General features: G+C 51.9%; 2 protein-coding genes across 2 annotated transcripts; both read right to left on the reverse strand.

The window, feature by feature from the left end:
* Positions 1–3237: 3237 nt before the first annotated feature.
* MIA (MIA SH3 domain containing) lies at positions 3238–8863 on the reverse strand. The gene is made up of 4 exons (XM_081019518.1): positions 8046–8863; positions 5743–5876; positions 4511–4621; positions 3238–3515 (listed from the first exon to the last, which is right to left on the reverse strand). The coding sequence occupies exons 1-4, from the start codon at positions 8176–8178 to the stop codon at positions 3492–3494; spliced, it is 402 nt and encodes a 133-aa protein (XP_080875644.1). The 5' UTR covers positions 8179–8863; the 3' UTR covers positions 3238–3491.
* A 920-nt stretch (positions 8864–9783) lies between these two features.
* Positions 9784–16338, reverse strand: SNRPA (small nuclear ribonucleoprotein polypeptide A). Its single transcript, XM_081019239.1, has 7 exons — positions 16189–16338; positions 14448–14549; positions 13305–13477; positions 12347–12523; positions 11161–11334; positions 10803–10891; positions 9784–10332 (listed from the first exon to the last, which is right to left on the reverse strand). Exons 2-7 carry the CDS (start codon positions 14518–14520, stop codon positions 10173–10175), a joined length of 846 nt encoding a protein of 281 aa, XP_080875365.1. The 5' UTR covers positions 14521–14549; positions 16189–16338; the 3' UTR covers positions 9784–10172.
* Between the last annotated feature and the right edge of the window lie 30 nt (positions 16339–16368).

A 16368-nucleotide genomic window follows, 5' to 3' on the forward strand; every position in this document is an offset into this window, starting at 1 on the left:
TGGGGGTGGAGATGCTCCTTCAGGTCTACTGGGCCTTTGAAGCGATTTAGGGCTTTAAAGGTCAGCACCAACACTTTGAATTGTGCTCAGAAACGTCCTGGGAGCCAATATAGGTCTTTCAGGACCAGTGTTATGTGGTCTCGGTGGCCGCTCCCAGTCCCCAGTCTAGCTGCCGCATTCTGGATTAGTTGCAGTTTCTGGGTCACCTTCAAAGTTAGTCCCATGTAGAGCGCATTGCAGTAGTCCAAGCGGGAGATAACTAGAGCATGCACCACTCTGGCAAGACAGTCTGTGGGCAGGTAGGGTCTCATCCTGCGTACCAGATGGAGCTGGTGGACAGCTGCCCCGGACACAGAATTGACCTGTGCCTCCATGGACCGCTGTGAGTCCAAAATGACTCCCAGGCTGCGCACCTGGTCCTTCAGGAGCACAGTCACCCCATTCAGGACCTCTGCCTCTGCCCTGAGGTTTAGAAAGCCGACACGAGCACCGATCTATTTTAAGTCTATTGTTATTTTATCACCGGCCTTTCCTCTTGTTATTGTTTCCTCTGTGTTTCTGCTATTTTCCCGCTCAATAAATGCATGCCGCTCTCTGCTCTGCGTTCCGGTGCCAGGACAGAGAAAACAGAGAGCTGTCTACCTTGGCATCGTCTGCCTGCCCCCCCAATGCTTTTGTCCCTCTGGCACATGACCAGCCCCCGCTTACTGCCCCGGGTCCCCCTCTGGTTCAAAGGCCAAGCGCCAACCTCCTGCTTCTGTTAATCCCGTGGCGCCACGGACTTTGCTCACGTGCGTCAGCTTGTGGAGCAGATAGCGATCTTTGGAAAACTGAGCAGTGGTGGGGCTGGAACAAGGGGGGGGGGCAGGGAGGAGAAGGAAGCCTCTGGAGCCCCTCACCCTACAGGCAGTGGGGTGCAGGGGCATCCCAGCCAGGGGACAGGGGCAATGCCAGCCTGATGAGGCCATGATACAACCACCTGAGAAACTGGCCGATTGTGCTGGCATCGTGGGGGCGTTGGGGCAGCAGGTGTGACCCGAGCCTTCTGCCATGGCCCAGGAACTGGGTCAGGGCGGCGGCTGGAGGCCAGGGAGGGGGCTCTGCCAGGCTGCGGAGGGGAGGCAAATTGCTGCCAAGCAGGGAAAGAGAGTTGACCTACATTCCCAGGGCTCAGCTGGCACCTGCCCATGGCCAGCTCTGTGTTCTCTCCCCCAAGGCGATGGTTCGGCAAGGGCAGCAGATCACAGCTCATTTCGGAGACTCAGCCCCACAGCCTCAGTCCCCCGATGTGACTGCAGAGCATGCAGCGCTCCGGGTGAAAGAGCGCCTCTGAACATGAGCAGAGGGCAATGACCGTCGGCGGACTCCCGAGCGCATCAGAAGAGCTGGCTGATCAGGCTTGCAGCCTACCTGACGCCTGTTTTGGGAAAGCTGTTCAATGAACACACAAGACGTAACCGGCCTTACGTTTGAAAAAATAATATATACAATTCATTGTATTGAATTGTTGATTTCAACAGAAGTAACTCAAAGTTCAAAGAAAAAAGTAGAAGACCCAGTGGATCAGTGCATTCTCTAATCAGTTTTTGCATAAACTGTGGAACTGTAACAACCTTTTGTGTGGATTGTTGGACTCTATGAACAGACAGGTGGAATAGACACTTTCACATACAGTGGTACCTCAGGTTACAGACACTTCAGGTTACAGACGCTTCAGGTTACAGACTCTCCTAACCCAGAAATAGTACCTAAGGTTAAGAACTTTGCTTCAGGATGAGAACAGAAACCGTGCTCCGGCGGCGCAGTGGCAGCAGGAGGCTCCATTACCTAAAGTGGTGCTTCAGGTTAAGAACAGTTTTGGGTTAAGAACGGACCTACGGAATGAATTAAGTACTTAACCCAAGGTACCACTGTATATGGACCTTATGCATAAACTGATTAGAAAATGAACTGATCCACTGGGTCTTCTAAAGGGACATGGGTGGCGCTGTAGGTTAAACCACAGAGCCTAGGACTTGCCGATCAGAAGGTCGGTGGTTCGAATCCCCGCGATGGGGTGAGCTCCTGTTGCTCGGTCCCTGCTCCTGCCAACCTAGCAGTTCGAAAGCATGTCAAAGTGCAAGTAGATAAATAGGTACCGCTCCGGCGGGAAGGTAAACGGTGTTTCCGTGCGCTGCTCTGGTTCGCCAGAAGTGGCTTAGTCATGCTGGCCACATGACCCGGAAGCTGTATGCTGGCTCCCTCAGCCAATAAAGCGAGATGAGCGCTGCAACCCCAGAGTCGTCCGTGACTGGACCTAGTGGTCAGGGGTCCCTTTACCTTTACCTTACTGGGTCTTCTACTTTTTCCGTTGAACTTTGAGTTACTTCTGTTGAAACCTACAATTCAATACAATGAATGGTATACATTATTTTTTCAAACGTACAGCCGGTTACGTCTTGTGTGTTTATTGAATATGTTTCACGTAAGCAGAGGTTTGTTGTTGTTTTGTTTTGGGAAAGCAGCAATTAGGATCCGAGCACGGGAGCAAGTGGGGTTCAGAAGCCCTCCATGCTGGCAGCCATCCTTGCTGCTATGTTAACCTGTGGAACTCCCTCCCCCAGGAGGCAGCAAAGGGCCACCAACTCGGATGGCTTTAGAAGAGGATGGGACAAATTCACAGAGGATGAGAGGGCTAGGGATGGCGACTAGCCAGGATCGCTATTCTTTGGAGGCAGCCAGGCTTCTGAACCCCCGTGGCTGGAAACGGCAAGAGGGGAGAATGTTGGTCCTGTGTTCGAATCCTGACTGCTGGTTTCCCATAATAGGATGCTGGCCTAGAAGTCCCATTGGGCAGACCCAGCAGTCTTTTCTTGTGCTCTCCGGTTCTCAAGATCAAAAATAGGCCTAGGATTAAATTAAGTTATAATTAAATAAATGGGATTTAGAATGTTAAGAAAAGTGAATAAGATGGACTATAATTGGAAATTGTTTTAGTTTAATAATGATATTGGAAAGCTGTTACTTTTAATTACAAGGAAACTCAGAAGGGAGGGATTTGAGGAAGTCAATCAAGATGTTTAAAAAGTTGGATTTGTGAAGAATTAAGTTTGTTGTTATTGTTTATCTGTTTATTCTTCCTCCCCCCTTTTCTTTCTTTCTTCTTTTTCTGTTTTTGTGTATCATTTTGCTTTGTGGTTTGTGTTATCACTGTGGAAAATCTAATAAAAAATTTAATAAATAAATAAAATATATCAGTACGGTTTTTGCTCAGAAAGCACTTTATTTCAAGGGGTCAGTTGTGTCAATTGAAGCTCCCATCCTCATCTACACCTGGGGGGCAGATGCAGGATGCAGCCCTCACCCCCTTGCAAGGCCCACTTAGGAAAACAGCAGCATCTAGAGAGAACTAGGCAGAGAAGGCGTGAGACTCCCAGGCAGCCTACCCTGCAAGGCTGGCGCGGTCTCCGGGATCGAGAGCTGGGGCGTCACCCCAATCCGGTCTGCTTGAGTCACTGGCAGTAGAAGTCCCATTTCTGAAAGAAAGGAAGGTTTCTCCTCCTAGGCAGGGAACCCCAAAATGCAAATCTCCCAACCTGCCCCACTTGTTAGGGGGCTGCTCTCCCCGCCCGACGGCACATGCTTTTCGCATCTTGTGGCCCAGTGGACAAGGAGAGGAGGCAGGGAAAGGGTTCAGGGATGGAATAATAATAATAATAATAATAATAATAATAATAATAATAAATTATTTGTACCCCGCCTATCTGGCTGAGTTTCCCCAGCCACTCTGGGCGGCTCCCAATCGAGTTTTAAAAAGAATACAGCATTATATATTAAAAACTTCCCTAAACAGGGCTGCCTTCGGATATCTTTTAAAAATAGGATAGCTGCTTATTTCCTTCACATCTGAAGGGAGGGCGTTCCACAGGGTGGGCGCCACTACCGAGAAGGACCTCTGTCTTGTTCCCTGTAACCTCACTTCTTGCAATGAGGGAACCGCCAGAAGGCCCTCGGCGCTGGACCTCAGCATCCGGGCTGAACGATGGGGGTGGAGACGCTCCTTCAGGTATACAGGACCGAGTCCGTTTAGGGCTTTAAAGGTCAGCACCCACACTTTGAATTGTGCTCAGAAACATACTGGGAGCCAATGCAGATCTCTCAGGACTGGTGTTATGTGGTCCCGGCGGCCACTCCCAGTCCCCAGTCTAGCTGCCGCATTCTGGATTAGTTGTAGTTTCTGGGTCACCTTCAAAGGTAGCCCCACGTAGAGCGCATTGCAGTAGTCCAAGCGGGAGATAACCAGCGCATGCACCACTCTGGCGAGACAGTGCGTGGGCAGGGAGGGTCTCATCCTGCGTACCAGATCGAGTTGGTAGACAGCTGCCCTGGACACAGAATTGACCTGCGCCTCCATGGACAGCTGTGAGTCCAGAATGACTCCCAGGCTGCGCACCTGGTCCTTCATGGAAAAGGGGGAGCTCTCCCCACTGTGCCCCCTCCCACCCCACCCCCCAAGTCACCCCAAACTTACGTCAGTTTTCACTTCCACCTTGCCTGGCTTCAGGTACTGGTTTTCCTGGATGACGGAGCTGGGGAAGTATCCCAGGCGGGCTGGCTGCTCCCCATAATAGTCTCCTTGCACCTGCGCCAAAAAAAGGGGGTGGAGCAGGACACACCTGGGTCCGTTTTCCCCATAGAAGGGGCTCCCTCTGCTGGCTATTGTGGGAAGTGCCACCTTCATGCGATTTAATGATTTGCTTTTTCATCAAATTTATACAACACTTGATTAAACAACAACACCAGAAATCGGCTTGCAAAACAATAAGATTATTGTTGTTGATTTTCCTTAGTGATAACTTAAGGCTGCTGAACACATTAAATAATAACAATAGGCTTAGTAAAGGTAAAGGGACCCCTGACCATTAGGTCCAGTCGCGGACGACTCTGGGGTTGCGGCGCTCATCTCGCTTTATTGGCTGAGGGAGCCCGTACAGCTTCCGGGTCATGTGGCCAGCATGACTAAGCCGCTTCTGGCGAACCAGAGCAGCGCACGGAAACGCCGTTTACCTTCCCACCGGAGCGGTACCTATTTATCTACTTGCACTTTGACGTTCTTTTGAACTGCTAGGTTGGCAGGAGCTGGGACCGAGCAACGGGAGCTCACCCCGTCGTGGGGATTCGAACCGCCGACCTTCTGCTCGGCAAGTCCTAGGCTCTGTGGTTTAACCCACAGTGCCACCCACATCCCAACAATAGACTTAATAGCAAATTTAAACTTGCAGCCGCTTTCTAAACCACCTGGACAGGCCTGTCTAAACAAAATGATGTTATTAGCAGGCGACCCAAAAAGTTCAATAGGCAGGGAGTTCCAAAGGCCACTAAAAGTTTGGAACAGGTATTATGTGGTACATGTAAGGCAGGTTCAAGCCATATGGTGCACACCATGCTTAAAACACCTTTACCTTACAATTTAACTGCCTACTCTGAGATCATCCCCTACTATTTATTGCCCCTGTTTGGGAGGCAGGAACACAACCAGCTTCTCCACAGAGTCCCATCACATGGAGAAGGCCCAGGAAGGACACAGCCAGGGGCAGGAGCAGGATCCGAACCCAGGGCAACTGCTATGGGGACCCAGGTGCTGGGACAACGCAGGTCATGCTCACTGCTTCCCAGTTTTCAGGGTTCCCGGTGGCCATCTAGCCCAACCCCCTGACACGCCACGATTTGACGGCCAACTGGCGCCCCCTGGCAGCTACTCACACTGCCTCCCCAGAAGAGTCGCCCACGGCCCTTCAGCTTGGAAAAGACGTAGACCACTTGGCCCCTCTGGATGTGGATGAAGCGGCAATCGGGCGCGATGTAGTCGTGGAGAGCAACCGCGATGGAGATGGGATCTGCAATGGGGGGGGAGAAGCACAGGGGGCCGCCTGAAATCCCACCATCCCAAAGGAACATGGCGCCCACATGATGCGTCTGGGGAAGGGTTGTCCTCTCCTTCCCCCCAACAAAGCCATGCCCACATCAGAGCATCTGTACCCCTCTCTTCAGGCATAGCTGTCAACCGTCCCTTATTTGGCGGGAAACTCCCTTATCCCAGCGCCGTATCCCGCTGCTGTCCCTTAAATTTCCCGGGTTTCATGCTCGCCCGGCTCGGGAGGGAAGCAGTGGCTCGGGGTCCTCCGCCGCGCGAGAGAGCGTGCACTGGCGCTGTCATCCTGGCGCGAGGAGTTCCATCAGCCCTTCCCCGCCTGAGAGAGACTCTCGCCCATGCTGTCCGCGAGCCCGGAGGCGGCAGCGGTGGTGGCAGCTGAGGAGGCGGCCCAAGGGAGGAGGAAGAGGAGGGGATGGGGAGGGATGCAGAAGGGTGGTGCTTCAGCGGCCGCAGCCGCGCCACAACCGCCTCATGCCGGATTGACAGCATCTGTCAATCCTACCAATGTATGTAACTCTTTAAAAATAGCAAAATCCCTTATTTTGGCTGCTGATCCCTTATTTTCGAGGCCGCTGGTCCCTTATTTTCAAATCTGTAAGCTGACAGCTATGTCTTCAGGCAAAGAGGCTCCCAGGGCAGCAGCTTGCCCAAAATCACAACAAGACAGTCTCTGCCCCACAGGCTTACAATGTATATTAAAAAAACACCACAGCACGCAAGGAAATAAGAACCGCGAGGGAAGAGGAAAACCAAAGCTCAGGAGCTATTTTTTAAAGTTGGAATGTAAAACCAAAGGAATCCTTTGCAACTGGAGGAAGCGGAAAGTCGCAAGTCTCTCCCCTCATTGCTTTGGAAAGCTCTCTGTCCCAAGGGAAGGGAAGCATCCTCACTCTTCCTAGGGAGTCAAGAGTTTGAATCCGAATTCAGCCAGGGTCAAGCTTCCTGGGTGACCTTGGGCTGCTCCGTGTCTCACAGCCGAACCTACCCTACAGGGTTGTTGCGAGGATAAAAAGAGGTGGAGAACTATTGTAAGCCACTGTGAGCTCCTTGGGATAGAAATGGAGTGATTTGTCCAGGCTTTTTGGCCAATGGAAGTTTTCAACACAGCTGGTTTTAACCCCACGCTCCAAAGTGCCATTTAAAGTTGTCTTTACGTAATCTTGTTACACTGCTCCCTTTGGGGAGGAAGGATCATAAAACCATTCTCTGGCCTCTGCTTAAAAAGCCCCAACAAAGGAGCGTTGACCGCCTTGCGAGGTTGTCCGTTCTGCTCTTGAACAGCGTACTCTCAGAAAGTCCCCCTGGTGCTTCGTAGGAAACATGCAGGACGCATTAGAGAAAAATAATTTCTGACATTTCTTAAGGACTGGATACTTTTTGCATGAAAGATACAACGAACTTGTAACAAATGATACGAAGATTGAAAAAATATTGGGTTTATAGAAGATAGAGTGGTTGAATGTTAATGAATGAAGACTATATTTTGCTGCAGAACAGAGAACCAGACGTCTTTTTATCTTTATTATTTTCCTCTTCTTTTGCTTTCTTTTCTTTTTTCCTTTCTGCCTCTGTTCTTTCCCAATTAAATATCTGTCTTATTTCAGTGCCTTATAAAAAGAAACCTTCTAATGTGTATGAATTTTTATATATCTTTGAATAAGCATCAAGTAACATTTTTTTAAATGAAAACACAGAGGACAGGAGAACAGCACCCTTTTCCTCATTGCTGCCCCCCAACGACTGCTATGCAAGAGGCAGCCTTCGTATTAAGGCAGAGGAGCAAAAATTATTTCTGTATCCCATGCACTTTTATAAAGAAGCCCAACACACTGTCCGCTCCCAGATAAGAGAAGGTACCGGTATTCTGGACCCCAATGGTTTATCCTTTTCCCAGTTCTTCAAATACCTGCTGGGTCAGGCCAAAAGGGCTTCCCTAGTGGCTAACCGGATGCTTGTGGAGAAAGAGCAATCAGGATTCGAACCCTCTTCCCTCCTGCGTTTTCCTGTTGCAAACTTCTGGCTCCTGGGAACAAATTGTGGGGCACCCTTTCCCCCATCTCGCTGAGCTTCCTAGAGGACCTCTTCCTCCCCACCCCCCAATCTTCCACAACAAAGAGGCGAGGGGACTCACGGTCGCATTCGGCGTCAGCACACAGCTTCTTGTCCGCAAGCTTGCCCATCTGCTGCCCGCCCCACACGGGTCCCCAAAGGGCACTGAGGAGTAGAAGGGAGGCCCCGAGGGTGCCCCAAGCAAGACCCCCCATTTCTGCAGACTGGCCAGACACACAGCCTCAAAGGCTTTTCTTGTGGAGAAACCAGACGGGGACGAGATGCTGTTTGTAGCCTGTCTAGGTTTGCCCAGGCGGCATCGTTGGCCGAAGCCTGCCAGCCCCACCCTCTCCCCTGCTGGCTGAGTTACCCTGATGTCATGGAACGTCCACCAATGCTCCAGTTTCTCAGGAGTAAGGATCCAGCCCCCAGAGATGGAAGGGGATAGTGTTGCAGGAACACCTACGTAACTCAGATCTTCACACTGCCTTCCCCTTCTCCCGGATTTCACAAGCCTGACACAGCGGGCCAAGAACTCTGAATCTAATTTTCTGCCAGCTGCACAACTTTGTAAGGCTTCAAATAAACACAGCAAGTGGGGGAGCAAATGGATCTGATCTGGGGCTGCTGCCTGGCTAAACAGGAAGCAGACGGCAGAACAGGCCAGCCCTGGAAGAAAAGGGCTCCCTGTCCACACACACAGACTACCTTGTGTGCTGCCCTCCTTTCTCGGGAGGGCAGGAAAAGGAGCAAAACAGGGCCTGGAAGGGAGCCAGGAAGCTGGGGTTCAGCCGCCCAGGACAGAGGACTACACAACAGCTATTAACAAGACAAGGCAGGGGAATCAGTTGGCTACGGAGTCTCTGTCCTGAAAGGCGCAGCAAGAGTCACCCCAGATTTATTTTATCCACTGAAATTACAGAAAGCATAGCTGCTCAGGTTGACCAAGCAAGGCCCCGTCTGTCCGTCACACACACCCAACTTCAGAAGGAAACTTATTCACTATGAGTTTCTGCTGAACTTGTCCCAACTCCCCCAAACAAAATGCGTTCTCTCCCCGGGGCATAAGGAGCACTTGATGCAGACTGAGGCAGGGCCAAGCTTGCTGAGGAACCACAGGCCTGGCGTAGAGAGGGAACCCTAAGATTAAGCCCCACTACCCCAGTGTGCACCCACCTTCCCAAGGATGCCCACAGCTGGCTATCAAAACTCACGCCAGCTTCTTGGCCACCTCCAGTGCACAGTTTGAAAGTCCATCAGCCTCAGCTCCCTGGAGCTAAAGAGTGAGACCCCTGAGGCTTCTGTTTGGCACTCGCAAGAGCAAAAGGAAGCTGGTGTGTTGGGTTAGGGTGTGGGATCACGACCTGGAAGATCAGGGTTCAAATGCCTCACTTGGCCAGGAAATTCACTGGATGACCTCGGGCCACTCTTGGGACTACCCTCCCTCGCAGGGCTGTTGTGGGGAGTGAATGTGGAGGGAGGAGAATGATGTATATGCCACCTTTGCTCCACGGAGAAAGAAGTGGGATGTGATTGCAATAAATAAGACAGTAGCCCCATCCTCGCTGCTGGAGAAGAGTTCTTATGGCTACAAAGATACAGGTGAGGCCGCAGGTTTTGGAACAGCCACGTAGCTACTTGCCCACGACGTGTTAAGAATCTCCTCTAAGTTTCCGTGACTAACTTTGGTCCGTTTGGGAGGACAGGCCAGTAATAGTCAGTGCACTCTTTGCAAGGCTGATTGTGTGTGGAAATACGGTGTGCAGCCCCCTCCAAAGATGACCTGGGAGTCTCCAGTTAATAAGAGCCAAAGTCCAAGGTGAAAAATAAACCGGTGGTTGTTTTATTGCAAAACAGAAAAGCTCCAGGTGCAATGTCTGGCCGTCAGACCCTGGGTACAATGCTTTTGCAAGGAGTCGGCTACTATCCCCAGCTGCCTGTGTACATACGCGCGCGCGCGCGCACACACACACACTTCCAAGTCCCCAAGAGTAGCAGGGGGCAGTTTGTATGGGTCTCTTGGCTCAGGAACAGCAAGATCTGGCTGCCCTTTTGTGCTGCTGGGCTCCCTCTCACTCTCACGCACACACACCACTTACCTCGCAGAACAGAACAGAACAGAACAACAGCTCCGCCCCCCCCCCCAAACCATTTCACAGGCACTAACTAGAAAGGGCAGGGAGAGAGTTGCCCAGGGACAGCGGAGGCATCACTTCTTAGCAAAGGAGATCTTCATGGCGTTGTTCTGCGTGATCTTGAATCCCTGGAGAGCGTCACGGGCGGCTCCAGCCTGAACCTCGTTGTCAAACTCCACAAAGGCGATGTCGTGGCGCCCGGGAACCAGACGCACTTCCTTGAAGCCTGGGAACCTGGGGGGGGGGGAGAGCGAGAGGAGATGAAGGCTTCGCCCCAACATGGGAACTAGAGGGTGGAAAGTAGAGAGAAAGGGGGGCAACATGGGAATGGAAGACCAGGACGGACCCCGGTCCAAGGGCAAAGATGGAGGGGGGGGGAGGAATGACGAGATGGAGATGGGAACTGGAGTGTTGCTCAGGGGCCTGAGGAAATGATTTTTTTGGGGGGGGGATATGTGGGCATGGTGAGCAGGAAGGAATTCTGGCTCAGCAGCAGAGCTTTTGTGGGTTCCCCAGCGGCTGCTGCTTTAAACAACTAAAGCTGTCTTAACACAACTGGTGTGGTTAACTGAAGAAGACCCACAACACAACTACCAAGCAAGCCTTCCCCTGGCGGCCCCAGCTTTGCCTTCCCCAGAGAACACCGCAGATCGGAAACTTCCGCCTGCCCCTCCTAGTGGCGAGAAACACAGCCAGGTACTTACTGATTGAAAAGCATGGAGAGCATCAATTCGTTCGTCTCTTCCGGCAAGTTGGTGAGGAACAAGATGTGATTCGGAGGATTCTCTGACAGCTGCAAACAGACAGAAAGATCCAGGCATGATGAAAACTCCAAGACACCCTGAGCCCTCAGAGCAGGGGAGGCAGGTTGCCCCCCACCCAACGCAAGCGTGGCTAGGCCTTTCTTGCCAATGACCCACCCTGCTCCCATCTCACCCACAACTTCACAGACCCGCCATCTTGCCTGATGGCAGATCAGCACCAGACCCACCAAACCAGTGGGTTCTGCATTGTGGTTCTCCCCACCCATCCCAGGGCAGTCCTCTCCCCATCCCCACTCACCGGCTGGGCTGGAGCCATCTGGCCAGGCAGCATCTGTTGCGGTGGCATCGCCCCCGGGGGGATGGAGCCAGGTGCCATGCCTGGGGGAGGCATCATTCCCGGAGGGGGCATGTAGGGCGGCTGGCCTGGAATGTGGTGCATCATACGAGGGGCCTGGTTCATGGGCGGCATGCCCTACAGAGGCAGAGAGAGAAAACACACGCGTGACAAACTGCAAATACTCTGGGGCCAAAAGAAAGGCTTCCCAGGAGCCCCCTCTCTGCTCGGCTCAACCCACTAAAAGGACAGAGGGAGCAGAAGGGATTCAAAGCGTTGGTGCTGACCTTTCAAGCCCTAAACAGCCTCGGTCCAGTACAGTGGTACCTCGGGTTAAGTACTTAATTCGTTCCGGAGGTCCGTTCTGAACCTGAAACTGTTCTTGACCTGAAGCACCACTTTAGCTAATGGGGCTTCCCACTGCCACCGCACGATTTCTCTTCTCATCCTGAAGCAAAGTTCTTAACCCGAGGTACTATTTCTGCATTAGCAGAGTCTGTAACCTGAGGTACCACTGTATACCTGAAGGAGCGTCTCCACCCCCATCGTTCTGCCCGGACACTGAGGTCCAGAGCCGAGGGCCTTCTGGTGGTTCCCTCGCTGCGAGAAGCCAAGTTACAAGGAACCAGGCAGAGGGCCTTCTCAGTAGTGGCACCCGCCCTGTGGAACGCCCTCCCACCAGATGTCAAAGAGAACAACAACTACCAGACTTTTAGAAGACATCTGAAGGCAGCCCTCTTTAAGGAAGCTTTTAATGTTTAATAGGTTATTGTATTTTAATATTCTGTTGGAAGCCGCCCAGAGTGGCTGGGGAAACCCAGCCAGATGGGCGGGGTATAAATAATAAAGTATTATTATTATTATTATTATTACAGCAGGAAGGCCCAAGGTCCAACTCAGAAAGCTGCAACCAGAATCTCTTTACATTTGCAAATTGTGCTTTCTCTGAAGGATCAACGTCCCAAACTCTGCTATCAGCCCCATCACCCTACGGTAGGATAGCCCAACAGGGAAAAGGGTCTCCAAGCAGCAGACCTAAACGGGAACAATCTAGAGGGATCATGCAAGACAGATATTACTGTCCTGTCCCAGGCCCAGCAGATGGGAAGGAGGGAGAGCGCCTTGTGGGCACCCGGGTCCGGATACTCACCGGCACAGCGCCTTGGACGGCAGGGGCCACCGGTGCCGCTCCCCCAGGGATCTGCTTCTTGGTGGCTGGCACCTCCTGGCCTTTGGGCTTCCGTTTCTCTCGCTTGCGGTCCCGCTCCACAAACGTGCCCTTCATCTTGGCGATGATGTCAGAGTCGGATTTGGCATACTGGATCCTCTGGGGGTGGAAAGAGGAGTGCTTGGTTGGCCAGGGAGGAAAACGCACAATGCAGACACCGTATGGGACCGCCTCTCCTGGTCTGCCCCGCAGAGGACCTTAAGGTCCATGAATAATCATAGTTTAGAGGTCCCGGGCCCTAAGGAAATCAGACTATCCTCTGCCAGGGCCTTTTCAGTGATGGCTCCGACCTGGTGGAATGCTCTGTCCCATGAGACCAGGGCCCTGCAGGATTTAACCTCCTTCCATCAGGCCTGTAAGACACAGCTATTCTGCCTGGCTTTCAACTTGAACTTAGCCTGATCTTTTATTCCTCTTCCTTCCCCCCCTCCCCTATTTATGAAGATTACCCGCTCTGGGATCCCACAGCTAATTCTCCCCTGGTCTCCAGGCTGGCCCAAATAGGACTAATTTTGCCAGCTAGCCCTGGTGATCATCTAACGTTTATTGGATGGATTTCCCCCCTAAATTGATTTTTGAATTCTGAATTTATTATTATTCACGTTTTATACTGTATTTTATGCTGTTTTTTTGTTGCAATAAATTTAAATTTGTTGTTAGCCGCCCTGAGCCCAATTTTTGAACTGGGAAGGGCGGGGTATAAATAAAAATTTATTATTATTATTATAACCAGGCCTGCCAGAACCCAAAATGCAGGAGGACCTCCAAACGCGAAGGAGGCTGCAAGAAAACGTTTAAAGCCTCAGCCTAGGTGGGCCTTTCCCTCTTTGCCAAGGAGCGAAGAAGGCGGCCTCCCCCCACAGAAGCAGCCCCCACTTACCATGGGCTTGTCGTAAAAGGGGAAGCCCTGCATGGAGCGCAAGGCGTTGGTTGCGCTGCTGATCTCTTTGAAGATGACAAAGGCCTGTCCCCGCATTTTCAGGCTGCGGGAGACCAGGATGTCGAGGATCTGGCCAAACTGGGAGAAAATGGCATAGAGAGATTTCTTCAGCTCTAAAGAGGGGGGAAGCAGATTACACACAGTTACACTTTGACCCCAGGAAACCTGTCTAAGCATCCCGGAGAATATCAAGGTCTTTCCTTGGTGCTGGAAGGAGGGCAGTGTTGGTGCCAGGCAAGCCTCACTGGGGAGAGTCTTCTGCTGGCAGGTGCATAGAAATTGCCCTCCCTGTGCCTCTTGGAAGGGGGCACACAGAGGTCCTCAAATACTTCCTTGTGGGAAGTGTCCTTGTGGTCCTCAAATACTTCCTGGGCTTTGCCGCACGGCAGGAGGCCAACCAAAAGCAGCTTGGGGGCCTCAGGCCAGCTACCTCTGTGTGCGGCTCATTCAAAGCGGCAGCTGCAGCTGCACCAACTTTGGCTGCTGACTGCCTACGTTCAAAGTGCTGATCTTGGTTTAAATAACCCAGCACAGCACGGGACCAGCAGTGGGCATTCAACAAATAAGTTCCATTATTTTGTTTTACAGTGGAACCTCGGGTTACGGCGGGGATCTGTTCTGGAGGCCCTGCCGCAACCGGAAAACGACGCAACCCAAAGCATCGCATCTGCGCACCCATGATTTAGCACTTCTGTGCGTGCGCAAACCCGGAAGTAACCCACTCCAGTACTTTCGGGTTTGCGCAGGTCGCAACCCAAGGGTGACGTAAGCCAGAGGCAACGTAACCAGAGGCTCCACTGTACATTCTTCTAAGATAGCACAACTGCACGTGAGGTGCTGCGGTGGTCATAAGGTCCAAGCAGAATTGCAATTAAAAATGGCCAAAACAAACGACTGGAACCTGCACCCTGCCAATTTACATACTGTGATGGGCACTCATAACACTCAAACTACGCCCAGTACTGCAGAGGAAAGTTGGGAGCCAAAAGCACTCCAACCTTCTCTGTGCAAAATTCAGGAAATTGGGACAGTATCTGAGATGTGAGCCGGTAAGAAACAAAGGAGGAATGAACAGCCTCTCACCATCTTTCTTGATTTTCTCGTTGAGATTGTTAATGTAGATGGTGTGATTGGGCCGCGTTTCGGGGACAGCCATCACGACGACCACACTGTCAACAGCCGACTCTGGAGGGGCAAAACAAAACTTGTCAGAACAGGAAGAAATGGGACACATTTCTGAACAACAGAGACACTTATGCAAAAGTAGACACAGCTGCTGCCAAGTCTGCCCCCACCCCCAAAAGCTGGAACTCTTTCTCAGAAAGCATTGAGGCAGACCCTCCTGAACAACGCAAAACAGCTTTCTAGTCCAGATGATGAAGAAGAGGAGTTTGGATTTGATATCCCACTTTATCACTACCCGAAGGAGTCTCAAAGCGGCTAACAATCTCCTTTCCCTTCCTCCCCCACAACAAACACTCTGTGAGGTGAGTGGGGCTGAGAGACTTCAGAGAAGTGTGACTGGCCCAAGGTCACCCAGCAGCTTCATGTGGAAGAGCAGAGATGCGAACCCGGTTCACCAGATTACGAGTCCACCACTCTTAACCACTACGCCACACTGGCTCCCAGATGAGGCAGCAGTTCTAGGGAAATTTGGCCCTTTTCCCTCCAACACTGTTCACTGAGTGGCTCCAAAACACAGGAAAAAGGGAGACAAGAGCCTAAGAACATCTTGCTGCTGAGTGCCTGAGGGCCCTGTTCCTGCCTCTCCCCACCTGGCCCAGGGCAGGGCCTGACAGGCCTCATAAAGACTGCTTCTGTGGCTGCTGCCCAGCAAGGATTGGGGTATTGTGGGAGAAGTTTCGTTGGAGGTTTTTGCCATTATTACTGATATTAACTGATATTACCGGTATTAACTTTTTGTCTCTTTATTTTTATGTGGAAATTGTGCAGTTTGGTTATGTAGCTTTTAATGTATTTTATTTTTATGACTTTTATTGTTGTTTAGTCATTTAGTCGTGTCCGCCTCTTTGTGACACCCTGGACCAGAGCACGCCAGGCACTCCTGTCTTCCACTGCCTCCCGCACTTTGGTCAAACTCATGCTGGTAGCTTCGAGAACACTGTCCAGCTGTCTCGTCCTCCATCGTCCCCTTCTCCTTGTGCCCTCCATCTTTCCCAACATCAGGGTCTTTTCCAGGGAGTCTTCTCTTCTCATGAGGTGGAGCCTCAGCTTCAGGATCTGTCCTTCCAGTGAGCACTCAGGGCTGATTTCCTTCAGAATGGATAGGTTTGATCTTCTTGCAGTCCATGGGACTCTCAAGAGTCTCCTCCAGCACCAGAATTCATAATTTTTATGACTATTTTGCTATATTTGTAATTATGTAAATATTTTCATATTGTAAGCCACCTTGAGCATTGTTTTAACTGTGGAAAGGCGGCATACAAATAAAATGGTGATGATGATTTTGTAGCCCAGCCTCCACTTCTCCCAGGGGCCAAATGCTCCAAAGAACTTGGCAATCCAGATAGACTGCCGCTGGACCTGGAGGTTCTACACTGACCCAAGAAGAGCCTGGCTGCTGGATCAGGCACAGGCCGAAAGTCCCGGATGTTAAGCCAAACGGAGCAACGGCGGATGCCCGGATGTCGAGTGCCGAGAAGCAGGGGAAATGCCCGGATGTTGCGGCGCCTCTGCCCGCTGCCGGCATCGAAAAATGGACCGCGGGACAAAAACCGCGCTGCCGCCAGGAAGGCCCGGCCCGCCATTCCCGGCTCCGCGTCGCCTCCCGCCCCGATGGCCCCCCCGACGCCCGATGCCTCACCGATTCGACGCAGGCCCAGCGCACGCGGCAGCCGACGAGGAGAAAGAAAGACGCCTCGTCCTTCCCGGCGCGCGGAACTAAGCCACGCCCCCCAGTTCGGACTCCCCAATCAGCAACCCGCGTAACGGCGTTTCTTCTCTTGGGCGCCGCGCTGCCCAATCAGAGGTTGCCTGAGGGTTC

This window comes from Podarcis pityusensis, assembly GCF_964106645.2.
Source record: "Podarcis pityusensis genome assembly, chromosome: 8".
Lineage (NCBI taxonomy): Eukaryota > Metazoa > Chordata > Lepidosauria > Squamata > Lacertidae > Podarcis > Podarcis pityusensis.